The 18,593-nt window shown below is 50.4% G+C and overlaps 1 protein-coding gene and 1 long non-coding RNA gene across 4 annotated transcripts; one reads left to right on the top strand and one right to left on the bottom strand.

Moving 5' to 3' along the window:
- Positions 1 to 357: 357 nt before the first annotated feature.
- On the bottom strand, positions 358 to 8,878 carry LOC118933221 (uncharacterized). Its single transcript, XR_005033039.2, has 3 exons — positions 8,751 to 8,878; positions 3,393 to 3,519; positions 358 to 819 (listed from the first exon to the last, which is right to left on the bottom strand). It is a non-coding gene; the product is annotated as an uncharacterized LOC118933221 (long non-coding RNA).
- On the top strand, positions 6,720 to 16,635 carry ZNF629 (zinc finger protein 629). Of its 3 annotated transcripts, none has more exons than XM_036927276.2 (3): positions 6,720 to 8,012; positions 10,528 to 10,635; positions 10,790 to 16,635. In XM_036927276.2, the coding sequence occupies exons 2-3, from the start codon at positions 10,563 to 10,565 to the stop codon at positions 13,324 to 13,326; spliced, it is 2,610 nt and encodes an 869-aa protein (XP_036783171.1). In that variant the 5' UTR covers positions 6,720 to 8,012; positions 10,528 to 10,562; the 3' UTR covers positions 13,327 to 16,635. The 3 variants fall into 3 exon arrangements, with proteins under 3 accessions (XP_036783171.1, XP_036783170.1, XP_036783172.1); XM_036927275.2 differs by having other exon boundaries at positions 6,721 to 8,083; XM_036927277.2 differs by lacking the exon at positions 10,528 to 10,635 and having other exon boundaries at positions 6,721 to 8,083.
- Positions 16,636 to 18,593: the final 1,958 nt, after the last annotated feature.

Raw genomic sequence — 18,593 nt, 5'->3', positions numbered from 1 at the left:
AGTGGCAGTGGCCGTGTGGTCACTCATGCTGGGTCCAGGTCTAAGAACTGTCCTGCATTAATGAGTTTAACCCTCATATCCACCCTATCAAGTAGGAACTATTTTCTATTTTCTACAGTTACAAATTTTCAAGATCTAGTTTGTATAAATTTCAGCAACGCATTTAATAAAATCCCTCCTCTAATATTTTACACAGTAGGAAGATACAGGTGAGATATCCTGCATTTAGAGTCACAACTAATTACAAGATTATGTATCACTAAAGCCTAAGAAATGCTCATAGATTTGACCTAATAGTTCTACTTCTGAGACTATATTTTAAGAAAACAGTGAAAGTTTCAGAGACATATATTCTCAGAGATGTTCATCAAAGTTTTATTTATAAGAGCAAAACATAGAGGCAGTGTAAATATTCAATAGCAGCAAACATCAGCAAAATACGGTATATGTGGAAGGAATTGTATATACAGCCATTAAAATTATGAATGTGAATACAGTAAAGCAACAAAAACTAATAAGCTTAGAAAAAATACAGGAAGGAAATGCAACAAAAGGCAAAAATGGTTTAACTAGGAGCAGGTGAAAAAGAGAGCTTTCTTTATATTTCTTTAATATGGTTCTATTTTCTGTTGCAAAAAAATGTATATGAGCTGAAGATGAAATATGATGTTAATTAATGGGAGAAACAGGAAGACGGGAAGAAAACTCATGTCAGTGTGTGGACACACCTCATTCACTCTTCTGAGAAGTTGTTTCCGTTTTATGAATGAAGAAATGGAGATTCAGAGAAGGTCCAAAAATTAGAACAAGGTTTCACACCTAGAATGTGGTAGGAACAAGAGTTGCGACAAGGTCTGACTAGCTTTCTAGTTCATAGCCTTTCCCTACCAGGTTTCCCCCACACCACATAGAAGAGGGTGCCTTTGGGCCATTTACAGAAAGGTGCCCCTTCGGTGCAGAGGAATTGCAGAAAGGCCCCTCCTCTGGGCAGAAGCAGCCGGTGCCACAGCTTTTGGCTTTTGGACTAAGCCTGGGTTGAAATGCAACCACATCTGTCCCTGTCACTAGCACCTCTGTGCAGGACATAAAATGCACCAGCACCCACCTAGCAGGCAAGATGGTGCCCAGGTGATCTTAGGTGGTCCCTCAGTGCTCTCTCTGAGATAGTACCACCACAAAAAAGGCATCCTTCTGTTCTCTTTCAGGCCATTTGATTCCACCCAGGAGAGAGTCTCAGGTCAGGTGTAGGCCTATAACACCTCTCAATTCTGTGTGCCTGTCTCTGCCACTCTCTCTCATGCATACACACAAAACAAGCCCCTTAAACCCAGAGCCTTTGCCTTGATTATGCAACAATATATAGGTGACATTTATTAACATAATCTAATATTGAATTTTTTATTATGGTAAAATTCACAAAATATTCATGACTTCAACAATTTTGAGGCATACAATTCAGGGACATCTTATACATTTACAGTGATGTGCAACCCTCACCACTATCTAGTTCCAAAACACTTTCATCTCCCCAAAGAAAATCGTGTCATTCCCCATCTTTCCTCCCTCTAGCCCCAGTAACCACAAATCTGGATTCACCTTCATATAAATGTAATCATAAAATATGCAGCCTTCTCTATCTGGTTTCTTTCCATTAGCGTAATGTTTCCAAGGTTCCTCCATGTCTTAGCATGTGTCAGTACTACATTCCTTTTTATGGCTGAATCATATTCCATAATATAGAAACACACCACATTGTGTTTATCCATTCATTAGTTAAGGGACATTTGAGCTGTTTTTACTTTTTGACTATTATGAATAGTGCTGCCGTGAGCATTTGTGTTCAAGTCTTTGTGTGGATATGTTTTCATTTCTCTTGGGTAGACACCTGGAATTGCTGGGTCATATGGTAATTGTACGTCTAACTTCTTGAGGAATCACTCAACTGCTGTCCACTGTGCCTGTACCATTTTACATTCCTATCAGCAATGTATGAGGGTTCCAATTTCTCCACATCCTCATCTACACTGGTTATTTTCATAGTTTTTAAAGTTGTTATTATTATAACTGTCCTTGTGGGTGCAGAGTGGTATCTCATTGTGGTTTTGATTCTGCATTTCCCTGATAAGCATCTTTTCATTTGCTTATTGGCCATCTGTATATCTTCTTTGGAGAAATGTCCATTCAAGTTCTTTGCCCATTTTTAAATTGGATTGTCTTTATTGTTGAATATAATACCTTTATATAGTTTAGATATTAAGTCCCTTATTACATATGTGATTTGCTAATGTTTGCTCCCATTCTGTGGGTTGTTTTCACTTTCTTGATATTTTCCTTTGATATATAAATTTTTAAAAATTTTGATGAGGTCCAATTTACCTATTTTTTCTTTTTTTGCTTGTACTTTTGTATTATATCTAAGAAACCATGCCCACATCCAAGGTCATGAAGATGTACCCCTATGTTTTCTTCTAAAAGTTTTAGAGTTTCAGGTCTTAAATTTAGACCTTTGAACCATTTTGAGTTAGTTTTGCATTGTATTTATTTTTATACTTACAACAAGAAATTTTCTATTTATTATTCTGACATTGAGTTTCCTCCTCAGATATGCTTCTTGCAGTTAAGAAAAATAAATCAAATTCATGAAAAATATCAAATAAATAACAGTACAGAGGGTGCCCAGATGTGGCAAAGATGGTGAGTAAAACTTAGGATCCTGCAGTCAGACCATGACAAAGATAAGGGCGGTTATCCAGGGAAAACTGCAGTCAGGAAGGAAAGGTAGGACTTGGCTGGATTTTGAAGAAGGAAGCCCAAGACATGAAGTCAGAAAATCCAAATCCCCAGATGCCAATTTCTCACAGTTGCTCTGTGACTGCAACATGTTATCTGACCTATCTGAAGCCCTGTTCCCTTATGAGTAAAAAAGAGGAGGATAACACCAGCCTCTCAGAGGTCTCAAGACAACCAAATGCCTTGAGTCACATGAAAGTATAAGTTGTAAAATGCTTCATCAGTGTGAGTATCAGAGCCTAGACTTACGTTGGCTGGCAGGTGAACTTCAGAGTCCTGTTCACATGCCAGCCAATATAATTGCCCAAGAGGAGAGGAGGAGGGGAAGTGTTCTAGAGGAACAGGAATGAGTCAGGGCTTGGTGAGAGGCCCAGAAGCAGGACAGTCCTGACTGTGTTGGGGAGGGTTGGGTGGAAGAGCTTGGCGCTGCATGGCAGCAGGTACTACCTAGGAGAGCACTGTGCAGGGAGGCAGAAAGGCTGCTTGCAGTTGGGGCCAGGCCCTGGAGTGGGGGTTTGGATGGCACTGTTCTACAGGCACAATTCTAGGTTCCTTGGGTATGCCAGTGGTGGAATCAGGCTTCAAGTGTTTGGAGAGCTTACCGTATTAAGTATTTAAACTGTGTGTGGCAATATCATCTCTCCATCTGTCTTCAATCTCCTTTCCCATGCTTAGGCCACAACAGAGCTGTGTCCCCAGGGATGATGGGGATCTCTCCAAAAGGCTAGCCTACAGGCCACATATGAGTAAGAAATCAGCTAAATTTGATTTAACATGACTTGGGTCAATACAAACCTGAAAAGGAAATCAGTATGTTTTAAACCCAGGATTAACTTTATCCTCTAAATATTTACCATTTAAAAAGCTTTTTTTTAAAACTTGGAAATCATTAAGCAGAACAAAAGTTTACAAAGTTGTCTTCCTTTTTCCCCAGATCCTCAGACCTTCTCCCCAGAAGCAACTATTGTTTCCAGGCACTTACATATCCTCTCCAAAATAGTCAAGATTTACATAAAAGTTATTCATGGAGCCAGACACCTATGGTTGGAGAACCTCTGATCTGACTCTGTCATTTTTCAGATGAGGTAACTGAGGCCCAGCAGTTAGTGACTTATTTCAGATCACTCCATAATGTAAATATTTGCTTACAAAACAGTAACTTAACATGTAAATTTGTTTTATTTATTCAATTATAAATATAGTTTTCTATAGCTTAATCAAAGTTATTTTGACTTTTCAAAAATATGAAAAGTTCTGAAACTTCCAAAGTAATGAAAAAAAAAAACCCAACTCTCTATTGATAATGAGGATGGAGGATGGTGGAGGTGTTCTGAGGGGGAACACAATGGTGCTTTTGGGAAGACCTATGGTATCAGATGGGAGGGGAGAAGTGAAGGGGGTTGGAGTCAGGAGAACCCTTCAGAAAGTTATGGCAGCAGTGTAGGAATGAGAAGCAGGGGCTACTGCAGCCTGGAGCAGGGGGCTGGAACTGGTGGGCAGACTCAGCAGAGGTGCCATGGGCCTGAGGACCTACTGGCTAGGGACATGCAGAGGAGGGCACCACCCAGGCCATGGGGAACAGGATGTCTAGGTATCACATCAGGAAATGGAGCAGCTGAGACTGGGTTGAGTGTGAAGTGGACAACCTTGTTAAGCAAATGGAGAGAAAGTGCAAGCCCTCAAGGACAGGGGCAGGGCTGGGCAGCTAACACCTAAGGATTTTGGAACTGACCACATCAGAGTAGGAGATTTTTGAGGATGGAAACATAAAGGAAGGACTTGTTTCTGAGCCTGAAGGAACACAGTGGCTAGGAGGCACCAGAAGGGTAGAACTTGACAAGAAAATACTCAGGCAGCCCCTGCAGGTTCTGGAGCAGAGCAGCTGATCCTGGAATCCCACTCTCAGAGGTGGAAGGGACCTCTCAGTCCTTGGACCCAGCTCTTGTCCCACATTTGAGAACTATTCCTGAAAAGCTGGCCACATACACCCTGTGGGCATACACACCTCAGAGAAGAAGGCCCCATCCTTTGCTGGCAGCAGCACATTGCCCCCTCCCCTACCTGTGGTTACACAGCTATCCTGGTGGAAAGGCACCTTGGGTGGTGAGGTGAGCTACCTTCTCAGGCTCACCTTCCCAGCCTTCGCATCCCACCGCGAGAGTGTCCCCATCCAAGTCCTCCCAGGCTACACACCCCTTGAGTGTCTCAGAATGCAGTTTCCAGACTTCTGGCTCTCTTGAGCACCAGGCTAAGGACCATGTACTCTGATGAGTGAGAGTGAGGCAGACCTGGCTAGAGCTGGTCGGCTCTGAATTACTGAATTAATCGCATTTATTCCTCCTGCCCTTGGGAACCAAGGTTCATCCCCTTTCCAAAGAAGAGGAAGCTTAATCTTCAAGAGGCAAAGTGAGTTGCCCCAAATCACACCAGACAGTGAGGATGGAGCAGGGTTTGGACTAGGGTCTACCTCCAGGACCTCACTGCTCTCTCAGCAACCTGGGCCCCCAGGCCCAAGGACCTGCATTAAAGGATCATTTTGGAGGCTGGTGACCTGGTACCAACAAGAGCACGGTGATGGTTGTCCAGGAAAGGCATGGCAGTAGAGGGGTGGGTCATCTTCATCCTGTCAGAAGGGGCTCCTTCATGGCCTCTGTTGCCTACATAGTATACTGTGCCTCCCTAGGAGCAGGACATGCAAGTGCCCCCACCTCCACCTGGTTCCTCTCTTTAGGTCCTGGAGCAAGATGTCAGGGCTGAAAGGCTTATCCTGTGGTCGCAGGCACACATGAGCTGATCTGAGAATTGTGTGGTTAGGAGCCATGGTGGCTCTGAAGTCAACACTCCTGGGTTTGAATCCAGCTCTGTCACTAGTAAGTGGTGTACAAGTGACTACCCTTGGGACGATAATAGTATTGGCTTCATGAGTTGTTGTGAAGGGTCATGGAATTACTACATGCAAACCCTTGGAAGAGTGCCTGGCACATAGTAAATAACTCAATAAATGTAATTATGTCAGACAACATCATCCTCATATTTATTGCTCTGAACCTGAGGGACACAGACTAAAGGGTACAGAATCAACACCTAGAGTTAGATGGGTATTGGAGCATCAACAGGGAAAGATAATTGATATACTGAAACCACCTCTCAGCCTATGGCTGGGGACATAAGAATGGTAAGGACTGTGACAATCAGAAAGCCAGTGCCCCTCTAAAGAAGGAAGCTACTGCCCAGCCAAGTGCTGCCAAGTGAAAATTTGGCAACATAACATTGCCACATCTTTGGATTTTCTAAAGAGGTGGAAAAATTTGGACTTACATGTGAAATGTACTGATTTTTAAATGTGGCAATTAATTCAGTTTAAAAACAAATACTGTGTAGGCCACTCTTCTGAGTCTCCACGGTGCAGCTGTCCTGTACACTCACTGCTCCAAGGCCAGGTCAGGCCTTTGTAGCCCTTCAAGGGAGGAGACAGTAGTGAAGGTGGGATATATCCCCAAGCCTCTCAAATCCCAAGCTGGCCATCTTCTCACCCAATTCTCTCAGAGAGGGGTGGGAGAGTGTCTGTGAAAGAGCGTGGTTATGCTGCGGGAGCCCTGCAGTGGGGATTCTGCCCAACTTTATGCCATCTGTCCAGTCTGGAGATTGATTCAGAAACACTAAAGAGGCGGGAAGGTGACTTCATTCCACCGATTGGGTGAATTGAGCAACTATTACACGCCAGCCACTGTTCTAGGCACTGTGGAGACAGCAGTGAGTTTGAGAGGCCAAGCCCCTACTTGGGTGGAACTGATGTTAACCCATGTGCGTGCATACAGGTTGGGAGGGGGAGGTGCAGGTAGAGATAGATGGTAAACCTGCAAATGTTCTGATACGTGCTGTGAGAAACAGAGCAGGCAAGGACCAAGGAGGGGCAAAGGCCCTGAACTGAGAATGGTGTCAAGGGGAGCCCGTGATAAGACGGAGATGTGCCTGGCTAGGAAGATGGGTGGAGACAACGTTGAGAAGTAAGCAAAGGCAGGGCCCATGAGGCCCTCTTTTCCTGGTGGCCACACTCTCTGAACCCCAGAGGCAGGCCCAGAGGAGCTGCACTATCCTGAACAATTTTTGACATATGGTTTGCTCCCCCCTCCCCATCTCTGGACAGATAACCTTTTCACATTCTCCTGTAATTCCTTTGTGTCTATAATACACACATACACTACCAAAGTTCTTGAGTTCTTGAGGATAGAAAGCCTTGATTCTTTTTCAATTCTGAGGTCCCCCAACCTCTTTGTTCTCCCCAGGGCCCTGAAATAATAGGCTTCAATATGAAAATGTGTTCAATTGAAATAATGACATGGCTTTAAGCATGTTACTTCAGTTTCCTCTCCTGTAAAATGGGGATAATCATAGATTGTGATAAGGAAATGAGATAAAGGCTAAAAAATGGAAAGTCCAGATAACCTGGGCCGTGATAGGTCACTGGTGTTCCTGCTAAGAGCTGGGAGCCCCCTGAGCTACTGTGAAAGGCTCTTTTCCTCCTTGATCAGGGAACCCCCTATTGACTCCGCTCAGGCCACCATAGAGCCTCAGTTTCCTCCTCTGAGGGGAATTAATGGAGAAAGAGGGGCCTTACACCTGTCTTGGTAACCAGGGGGCAGAGGCTGCCACAAATCCCTTCTGGCTGCGTGTCCCCTCAGCCCAAACTCTTGTTGCCATGAGTTATTTCAGTTAAACCATTTTTAGCCTGTAGAATGTTCTCTCTCTTGGTCTGCCTTGGCAGCCCCTGCTCCCACCCCACAACCCAGGCTTCGGAGCCCTATCCCCACGTTGGAGTCCCAACAAAGGCAGGCCCCAGGGGACCAGCTGCCACCAAATCCGAGATAGGGCTTTCCAGAAGCGGCTGGCAGAGCCCCTGGGAGATGGAAAGTGCCCAGGAATCCGGAGACCTTCACTGGCATCTGGGTTCCCCCGAGAACCTGCTTCCACTGGAGACAGAGAGCAGGGTGCCATCTCAGCCACCTCGCTGTTCCCCCGTCCTCTTTTTTTCCCAGGCTGTGGAAGGCAAAGGGTTAAATCCCATAGAGCTGATGCTCTGACTCCAGGCTAGAGGGGCCCGGGAAGCTGGGGTCACTTCCTGCTCTGTCCCAGTCACCCTGAACTGGTCCCCGGGTCCTCAGCCTGGGATCACCCTTTGAGGAGGACCCCAGCGTCCTCGGCGTCTAGCCTGCCCCCCCGAGGTAGGGCATTCAAGGGGTTAAGTCCCCTGGGGCTGAATTCTGCCTTCCGGCCTTTCCCAGACCCCAGAGCCGTGAGTTGGGGACGCCTGGGTTCCTGGGGGGTGGTCCGGAGGGCCCGGGACGGCCGCCGGGAACAATGGAACGTGGGAGGCGGGGGCTGGGCCCGAACCCCCTCCCCGTCGGGCGCCGGGCGGTAGCGGCCCGGCAGGGGCCGCGATGGGCCGAGGATTCTGGGAAGAGCGCGAGGGTCTGGCTATGGGGGAGGGGAGGGCGTGAGCATTCTGGGAAGAGGGAATTCGGCCCGGCTGCAGCTCCGAGCCAGGCCGGGTGCCCCGGGGGCGGGGAGGGGAGGATGCCGGCTCCCCCTGGGAGCCAGAAGAGGGTCGCGAAACCAGCGTGAGCTGAAGTCCAGGGTGTGGGCCGGGGCGGGCGTCGGGGGGCTGGGGCCAGGGTGGCTTCATTCCTGTAGCTGCCTCCATGTCAGGGTCACCCTAGGCCGCTCTGCACACCTCTGAGGGGCAGCCTCCTTCTCTCCCTCCCTGCCTCGGCAACGGGGCTGGGGCGAGGTCGGAGGCCAGTACTCTGAGGACCGGGCCTGGGTCAGCTCCCAGCACATCTTGCCTCCCTGGGTCTTCCCACTTTCCTACTGCATGTGGGCCTTATCATTAACCCTTTCCCTTCTACTCTGGACCTCTGAGTTTGAATTTCTCTGGACAATTAAGGTACAGAAGCTCTTACCTGCCTTCAGTAAACACAGCAGGCCTCTTCCAAGTAGTCAGGCAGCCCCCAGTTTAACAGAGGTTCCTGCTTCCACCTCCCCAAAGACACTTACAGATGGGGGAGGAGGATTCTCATAGCCTGAGCTGCTGCAGAGATGAAGAAATTACTTACTTCCCCAAGTCTAACTGCTCTCTCTCCTCCTGCTGTTTGGCAGGGTTCAGCTAGCTCATGCTTCATTTTGGTTGCCTCCCTGTGCTGCCTCCAGGTTGTTGCCCATATCTCCTTGCACCTCTGCCTCCAAGACACACAGTGCCCACCCCCCACGACCACCCAAAGCCCAGGTCCTCCCTTTTAAGGGTCTAAATACTGTGGAAGTTGTATACTTAGCTCTTGTGGCCCTGTTCCCTCATCCTGGAATCACGGCAGCTTTTTTGGAGGGATGCTGGTTAAGTTTTACCAGGAGGACACTCTGAACTCCTGTTCCTTTGCTGCCATCTCCTAGCCAACTGAACTTTAAAGACAATGAACCAAACAGATTTTCCAGGAGCAAGGAGCATCTCATTAATTCAACAAAAATTTACCGAGCACTTATTATGTGTTAGGCATCATTGTAGGCATGGGATGCAGCAGCAACAAAACAAACAGACTAGAAGAAGGGGTACCAGGATGGGAGTGATAATGAAAGGCTTTGGTTGGGAGGACTCTGAGTTCATGGACGCAGATTGTTGGGTCTAATCTCTGGATCCAATCCCTCCTTTTACAGCTAAGGAATCCTCTTGGTCCCAGGAATTCCTGCACCCCATTCTCATGGCCAGCAGACTATGTCCGAGCTTTCGTCATCACCCAACTCCTGCCAGCAGCCCACATTTATGAGTTTCACATGACTCCCAAGGTCATCTCCCTCTCTCTGAGTCCAGGGCAAGCCAGACACAGAGCTTTGCGTTTCTGGTCTTAGTTCTGTCACTTCCCAGCCTGTGACCTTGGAGAAAGTTCCCCAGGCATTGATTTCCTAATCTGTAAAATGGACAGTCCAATTCCTGGGCCTCCTCACAGGACAGGGGGAGGACTGGGTGAGAAAGCAAGGACAGCACAGCAGGCACTGTGTCCGCTGCTGGGTACTGTCCACACTTTGTCCCTTCTCTTTTCCTTTGTTTCCCTCTCATGGTCATCCCTGCAGAAGCCCCTGATGGCTTTAAACTGCCCCTTTCCCTTACCTCCTGCTTGACCTTTCTGTGCTGGGATAACGGGAAAGGGCCCTGTCCTTTTGGAGGCCCCTGTCCCCTCAGGGAAATTGTGGTGGTTTCTCCTGGATTTTTTTTAACTTCAAGGGTTCCAGTTCTCTGTGGGGCTCATAAGGAAGTTTATTGGTCCCAATTAGCAGCCCCATTAAGGAGGAAAATTAGAGCCTTAATGAGCTTCCTCTGATTTGCAAAATAACAGGTTTCCCAGCCTCTGGGCATCAGAGGGATGGGGTGAGAGCCGTCTTCCTCTGTGGGTGTGGGATACCTCTTCAGCCCCCAGTCTGGGTTCAAAGGGTTATGACTGATGAGCTTTTAATTATTCTCTTAAATTCACCTACTTGCTTAGTTGTGATCTTAAGATCTGGAGTGAGAATCAGGCCTGTGGGAGCCACGTGAGACCTGAAGCCCCCTAAATTGGGGAATCGGAATCTGAAGTTCACATAAGGAGGAATAGGGGTGGCAGGTGGGCAGGTGGGCAGGTGGGGGAGTAGGGCTTGGGGAGTGATGGGAAGCTGGAGATCGGCTCCCATGTGTGCTCCTCTCTCCTTCTCCAGGGTTCCTGCAACACTGGGCAGTCCTGAGCTCTGGGATGGAGCCTGAGGCGGCACTGTGGGGCCCAGATCTGCAGGGTCCTGAGCAGAGCCCCAGCGATGCTCACAGAGGTGAGGGGCACAAGAAGGGACTATAGTCCTGACAAGACAGTGGACCCAGTTTAGGGAGGGGCCCAGACTCTGGGGAAACCCAGGGGAGGGAAGAGAGTCCCGACCCCATGTTCTGGAAGGAGATGGGGGCTGGAGACTCCCTTTCTCTCTGTAGGTGCCGACAGTGGGAACGAAGAGGAGAGCCCTCAGCAGGAAAGTTCTGGGGAGGATATCATCTTGGGAGATCCAGCTCAGAGTCCAGAATTCAAGGACCCATCAGAGATGCCCCTGGAGAGAGCCTCCCAGGATCCCTCAGTCCCCCAGGATTCCCCAACCCCACTGGGTGACTCCAACCCCTTGGACCATCAGACCCCTCTGGATACCCCTACCCCTGAAGTAGTACCCACCCCATCTGACTGGACCAAGGCCTGTGAGGCCAGTTGGCAGTGGGGAACCCTGACCACATGGAACAGCCCCTCAGTCCCAGCTAATGAGCCCAGCCTGCGGGAGCTGGTGCAAGGCCGCCCATCTGGGGCGGAGAAGCCCTACATCTGCAACGAGTGCGGCAAGAGCTTCAGCCAGTGGTCCAAGTTGCTCCGGCACCAGCGCATCCACACAGGTGAGCGGCCCAACACCTGCTCTGAGTGCGGCAAGAGCTTCACCCAGAGCTCGCATCTGGTGCAGCACCAGCGCACGCACACTGGCGAGAAGCCCTACAAGTGCCCCGACTGTGGCAAGTGCTTCAGCTGGAGCTCCAACCTGGTGCAGCACCAGCGCACGCACACAGGCGAGAAGCCCTACAAGTGCACTGAGTGCGAGAAGGCCTTCACCCAGAGCACCAACCTCATCAAGCACCAGCGCTCGCACACAGGCGAGAAGCCGTACAAGTGCGGTGAGTGCCGGCGGGCCTTCTACCGCAGCTCGGACCTCATCCAGCACCAGGCCACGCACACGGGTGAGAAGCCCTACAAGTGCCCCGAGTGCGGCAAGCGCTTCGGCCAGAACCACAACCTCCTCAAGCACCAGAAGATCCACGCTGGTGAGAAGCCGTACCGCTGCACTGAGTGCGGCAAGAGCTTTATCCAGAGCTCAGAGCTGACCCAGCACCAGCGCACGCACACCGGCGAGAAGCCCTACGAGTGCCTGGAGTGTGGCAAGAGCTTCGGCCACAGCTCCACCCTCATCAAGCACCAGCGGACTCATCTGCGCGAAGACCCCTTCAAGTGTCCGGTGTGTGGCAAGACCTTCACACTGAGCGCCACGCTGCTGCGGCACCAGCGCACGCACACTGGGGAGCGGCCCTACAAGTGCCCCGAGTGTGGTAAGAGCTTCAGTGTCAGCTCCAACCTCATCAACCACCAGCGCATCCACCGCGGCGAACGGCCCTACATCTGTGCCGACTGCGGCAAGAGCTTCATCATGAGCTCCACCCTCATCCGCCACCAGCGCATCCACACAGGTGAGAAGCCCTACAAGTGTTCCGACTGCGGAAAGAGCTTCATCCGCAGCTCCCACCTGATCCAGCACCGGCGCACCCACACGGGCGAGAAGCCCTACAAGTGTCCGGAGTGTGGCAAGAGCTTCAGCCAGAGTTCAAACCTCATCACCCATGTGCGCACCCACATGGATGAGAACCTCTTCGTGTGTGCCGACTGCGGGAAGGCCTTCCTGGAGGCGCACGAGCTGGAACAGCACCGAGTGGTCCACGAGAGGGGGAAGACCCCAGCCCGAAGAGCTCAGGGTGACACCCTACTGGGGCTCGGGGACCCTGCCCTGCTGACCCCACCTCCCGGAGCCAAACCACATAAGTGTCTTGTCTGTGGAAAAGGATTCAATGATGAGGGCATTTTCATGCAGCACCAGAGGATCCATATTGGAGAAAACCCCTACAAAAATGCAGATGGCCTCATCGCAAACCCAGCCCCCAAGCCGCCTCAGTTCCGACCTCCGAGGCTCCCTTTTGGAGGGAATTCCTATCCAGGTGCTGCAGAGGGCAGAGCTGACCCTCCTGGACAGTCCTTTAAGATGCCTGATGGACAGGAGTGCTTCAGCCAGAGGCTAGGCCTGCTCTCCTCCAAGTCCTACATTTGTTCCCACTGCGGAGAAAGCTTTCTGGATCGTGCTGTGCTCCTCCAACATCAGCTCACCCATGGCAATGAAAAGCCCTTTCTCTTTCCTGATTATAGGATTGGCCTAGGGGAAGGGGCTGGTCCCAGTCGCTTTCTAAGTGGGAAGCCCTTTAAATGCCCTGAATGCAAAAAAAGCTTTGGCCTCAGCTCTGAGCTGCTGCTGCACCAGAAAGTCCATGCAGGTGGGAAACCCCCGAAGAGTCCAGAGCTGGGGAAGAGTTCTTCTGTCCTCCTGGAGCACCTCAGGAGCCCCCTGGGGGCCAGACCTTACAGATGCTCAGATTGTGGGTCCTGCTTCCTTGATTGCCTGGCCCTCACCCAGCACCAGGAGACCCACACCCCAAAAAAGTCCCCTGGACCCGAGGACCCCCTTCCAGAGCCAGCCACGCAGTCCACAAACCAGGAAGATGAGGGAGAGGCCCCAACCCTAAAAGGAAGCAGCAGCCACCAGGAAGGGGAAGGGGAAAACCCCAAAACCCTCTTGGAAAAAAAACCCTATTTGTGCCCTGAGTGTGGAAATGGCTTCAAAGAAGTCGCAGCCCTCCTCCTCCATAGGAGCTGCCACCCAGGGGTCACCCTGTGAAATGGGTCTGGAGACCAGGAGCCTCTCTCTAATTGAGAGGAACACTGGATCTCCCCTAAAATTACATGGGGAAAGGAGGAAAACCCTATCAGATTGTAGAGATGTGGAGGATAAAGAACCCTGGGTAAAAATAGTGCTTTTACGTCAGTGATGAGAAACCTTATAAAATTGTTGGTGGGAACCACTTATAAGGCAGTAGAGAAAAACTGTTGGGTTAGAAACCTTATAAATATGTAGGAAAAAAAAAGCCCTTTAAGTCTAGCAGAAAAAAACCTATAAACCGTAGTGGATAAAAGCCCTATTAATTGTAGGAAGAGGTCCCAATGTGTCTCTAGACAACCCTATAAAACTGTATTGAAATCCTTGTGAAACTGTAGGGTCAGGGAAGTGCAGGGAGTATGATGGCCTTGACTTGGGAGGAGTGACCCTCAGAAGGTATAGAAGAGCCTCCTGTGGACTTGTCCCAGCGTTCTCTCCCACTGGATGATGGGGGAGCCTCTCTCCCAGAAGCCTTGGACAATGACACTGAGGAAAATGCTCAGCTGGGGAGTAGTGTGGGAATTGGGAGGCACTGGAAAAGGGAAGAAAACAGGAGAAAACTAAGTGCTGAGGAGCACTCAGATCCACAGAAGGGAAACAACCCAGGAGCTAGGAGGAGAAAGTCCGGCTCCTTGCACTGGGAGTCCCTTGGGGTATGAAGCCAATCTTAAATGTGTGTTAGAGGAAGAGGCCCATGGAATTCCTTATCAGAAAGAGCCCAAATATGGGGAAGGAGAAAAAATGATGGCAAGCCTTTTTAAAAGCTGAGGTTTGGGGTGCATAGAAATTTTAAGAATACTGGGAAATTACCACACAAATTAGGGGGATTTCTGTTAGAGTTCTTTGAGGAAAGCAAACTAAGGTGGAGAAGCTGTGTTCAGATGGAACCCAGCAAACTGGCTGCCTCAACCTCCCTGTTTCTGGGAGCTTGTTAAACTTCAAGTACAAGCAGATTGCAGCTCAGACCACTAGGGCTCTTCCCCAGCCAGGTAGGACCACCCTTTCCCCAGCCCAGCTGGGGCCTTGTACTCTGAGAGACCTCCAGGGATGGAGGGTCCCTCCTGCCACATTCTCAGGTCTCACTGTCAGGAAGCTTCTCCTGACATCTAACTGCCACCAGTCGTGCTGCAGTGGCAGCCCATTTCCTCTATCCTCAGTGGAGAGGGAGAATTGCTGCTAGTCGACCTCCAAAGAATAAAGCCCTTCAGAGATTCAAGGCCTGTGTGTGGTTAAATCCTCCCTAGACTTCTCTTCTCCAAGTCAACAAGAGCCAGTTGTGGGTTCTCTGTGGCAACAAAGAACAGCAAGTCGACAGGACAGAGAGCTTTGATTAGCCAGCAATATGCTTTTAAACCTCTCATCTGAGCTGTTGGCAAGGCTGCTGGCAGGCTGAGCCAGCTTGCATGTAGCAGTGGGTGTCCCAACACCCCACAGACTGCACCACAGGTCCCCGGAGACTATATGGAGGCCTGACCACCTTCCTCACCCTGGTACCCGGAGCCCTCTGAGGTTGTGACAACCCCATCCAATCACAGTCTTGGGAAGGGATTCATTTCACCCACTTGGCTCCTCTCCTTAGCCAGAAACCTTCAGAGGGAAATGGAAGGATGAGAAACACTCCCGGCCAGGCCTGTCTCCTGTCCTCACACATCACACACAATTACCCGCATTAAACCCAGCCAAAGCTGCTGACGTGAATGGGTGTGTGTGGCAAGGGAGACTGTTGCCCTGTGAAATGGTTGAAGAGAGAAATCTCTTGAAACATCTGAAACAGAACCCTACCCCCTAGCCCTAGAGACCCTTAAATAAGGAGAGGGCTCTGTCCTGTGCTGGGCCCAGAGGAAGTGCCACTGACACACTGGGACCAGTGGTCTGCAGTAAGAACTGAGATACCAGGTGAGGTGGCCCTTCAGGAGTCGCATCCCTGAAGAGGTGACCCGAATTTCTACACAGCTGTGGAAGAGACATCTAATTCCATTATGTTAATGTTTAAAAGGTGAAAGTCTTCACCCTTCATTTCTCTTGCCCCCAAAGGGATAACCCTCAAATTCAAGGATCAAAATCTAGAATATTGTAGGAGGAAAAACCCAGGTCTGCTGGGGATAAGGAAAAGAAAGGCCTTGTCTGTGGGGAGATCCTTGGTAACATCTGCATAAAGTCCCAACCCACCCAAGTGCCAGGCTTGAAAGCACTGCTGAGAGGCAAGGAGCCTGCTGAATCTCTGCTGACAGAAGCATCAACAAAGGGGGTGTCCCTGCGACTGAGGAAAAAGGAGACAATCCTCCAAGCAAAGCAGATTTTTTTCCCCCTCTAAGATGGTAGCAGAAAGAAACTTCAGTTGTAGAAACAAACCCCTTGTAAAGCTAGCAGCAGATCCCCTTGGAAATAAGGCTGAGATCTGTCTCCAGAAGAGCCCTGGGGAGCAGTCTTTTGGGCTCAGTGGACAGTCCGGGGGGAAGTGGTCAGTGTGGTCAATGGCCAACTGCAGGCCTCTTGAGGACTAGGGTGTAGCATACATAGGATACTCGTGTGTTGTAGGCATGGGTGAGGGCCAGGATTGTCAGTTCTGGTACTGATGGATCATGTGGACACTTCTTAGTTGGGGTCTGGGGTCTCATAGCAGGAAAGGGGCAGAATCAGAGAATCTGGAGGTGTGGCCTGCTTTCTCTTGCCCTCAAACTCCCTTTAGCCAAGTGCTTCCCTCCCAGAGCGAGCTACATCTTAGGAGGAACTAAGCAGGCTAGGGGAGGTGGCAGTGTCCAGTCCCTCTCATCAACTGAGCCAGAGACCCAGGGGTTGCAGCACTTGTCCACCAGAACTGAGTCTGGAAGGCACAGTTGTTGCCAAACCCTCTTATCCAACTCCATGCAGGCCTGACTCCAGAAGTACCCCAATGGAGGGGCCCAACAGACAAGGTCACAGTCATTGGTGAAAGCAGAGGGGAGAGTAGAATCTGATCCTGAGCTTTGGGTGAAACTTGAAACTGCTATGGATATGGAGATCAGACAGCAACTTGAATGAACTGGGAATGAATCCTGAATGATGGGGAAACTTAAAACCATCACAACCAAGAGGTGGGGTTCTATGACAGCTGCCCCTGAGGTGAGCAGCCCCCAGACTCCTTTGCACCCATTAAGTCCCCTCACCTGACTTGTCCCCCTGGAGTGAAAAGTGGCCCCATTTTAGAGTGTTGTGTGTCAGTAACAGCGTTGTGTCACCTTTGGTCATGTTGATTAGTTGAAGAGAATAAAGGGAATAAGATTTCCTGGGTGTTTGCTGTCTTCTCTTTCAAGCCTACAGCAAGCTGAAAGAGCTTGTCTTCTCCCAGAGCTAGGTCCAGACTGAGGCTCAGAGAAGGGCAGCAACTTGCCCAAGATCCCCAACAAGGCAGACAGGGAAACCAGAATGGCCAGGAGCAGGCTCTGCTGCCAACCAAGCCTCCCCCATTGCTGGGCCTGCCCAGGCCTGCCCTGGGCTCCACCCTATCTGGGCCAGGCAGGACTGCTTGATGAATCCTCAATTCTAGGCCTGCTTCAGCACTATCTCCTGGGCCTACATCTGGCCATGGCCCCTTAGTGGCTGTGATTTGCTCAAACCCATCATCTGCCTCTGCCCCATCCAGGAAGCTGCCTCCACCTTCCTGTGCCTCTCTGACCCAGACTCCCCAGGCAGGCTCCCTGTTTGTCCTTCCCCTTCCCCATCTGGAAAGCAAGGAGGTAGTGGAAAGGGACTTGCTTTTCACACAGGGGTGAGTAATGAAGGTTCTCCTACATTCCCTGTGTTGCCAGGCTGTGGGCACTGAAGTACATCAGAACTGGTACCAGCACAGGAGTCCCCAGGGAAGTGAGGAAAAGAGTAGGCACTGGTGCAGTGGTTGGCTCAGACTTAGCAGAAGGAGCCATGGACCCAGATAGTGCCTGCCCAGCGGTGAGTCAGTAAACACGATGAGGGATGAAGGTTGCAGTAACAGTAAGTAGTACAGGTAGTGACCAGGGGTGGGGTGGGAGATGGGTGGTGCATAATAGGTGGCAGCTTAAGATCACAGATGCATGAGCCTGATGGAGAGTAGAGGCCAAATGTGAAGTGTCTTGTTTGAGGGTCTTGGGGATCGGGCACCAATGTCGATGGGGAATTTCTTAAGGAGAGTGACATGATCTTTACCCCAACAACCACCCCTCCACCTTCCTACCCCCACTCCACCTGCAGTGGTGATTATCCAGGTCTGGAGCTCAGGAAAGAGAACTGGGCTGGAGGAATTCGGCCATAGCAGCTTAGCTGTAGCCATGGCCATGGACTGGCACACCTGGGGAGAGTGGCAGAGTAGAAAGAGGGTCCAGCTTAGGGGTAGAGGAAGAGGACCCCAGAAAACAGCAAGTTCTCTTGAACCAGGAGAATGTAGCACTACAGGGCCCAAGGGAAGTCTGAAGAGAGTAGTCAAGGTCAAATGCTTCACTAGAGCCTGTAGCCAGTCACAGACAGTAGCCCTAGTTCTGGCTAAAACAAGCACCGTTGCCACTGAGGCCAACATCTGCTCACCCCCAATAGGCCAAAGTCAAGTTTGGTCCACTGGGAGCTCTGGCCTGTCCATCCCAGGGGGGGCCTCACTGCCACTGAGACCACTGGGTCTGCTGGTGGAGGGGCCTCACTAGCTCCTATAGCAGATCCTCCCAGCACTGGGCAGGTTCTTTACAAACCAACTTTAATGGAGTTTACTCTATCCTGCCACTGAAATTCTGGCATCTATACTATTCCTTTGGACTTGAGCCTGAACAAGTGGCTTGATGCCTACTTTATTAGGTATGAGGACTCACAAGATTTTAGGCCCTGTGGATATAAAGACCGGCCTAGGGCAGATACTTGGAAAGGTGATGTGTGGTTACTTGCATTTACTTAAAGGGCCCATGTGGAGGTGACTTCTGGGAGAGGGTAGAGCCCAGAGGATTGGCTGACTCCAAGCACTCTTGGGAACAGCTGTCCTGCCCTATCTCTATGATGTAACATGCAGCGTTCTCCCCACCCCTGGCCGCAGCCCATCCCAGCCACAGGCCACTTCCTTGGCGGACCACTGCCATCCCCTGCCGCAGCCCGTGCCTCAGCAAGCATGCCCACCACCACCAGCCCAGTGCCGGAAATCACTGTTCCATGTATCTCAGTCTTTAGTCCAACCTGGTCCAGCCACTGCGGCTACACTGAAATGCTGCATGCCAGATGGGGCCCAAAGGTGCGAC

The sequence above is a fragment of the Manis pentadactyla genome, chromosome 10 (assembly GCF_030020395.1).
Source record: "Manis pentadactyla isolate mManPen7 chromosome 10, mManPen7.hap1, whole genome shotgun sequence".
NCBI lineage: Eukaryota > Metazoa > Chordata > Mammalia > Pholidota > Manidae > Manis > Manis pentadactyla.
The sequence above is the reverse complement of the archived record's forward strand: the minus strand, read 5'-3'. Positions and strand labels throughout refer to the sequence as shown.

Coding starts and splice junctions, on each gene's coding strand:
- ZNF629 (XM_036927276.2), top strand. CDS start 10,563: ATGGAGCCTGAGGCGGCACTGTGGGGCCCAGATCTGCAGGGTCCTGAG. Junction 10,636..10,789: donor CCCCAGCGATGCTCACAGAG/GTGAGGGGCACA, acceptor TTCTCTCTGTAG/GTGCCGACAGTGGGAACGAA.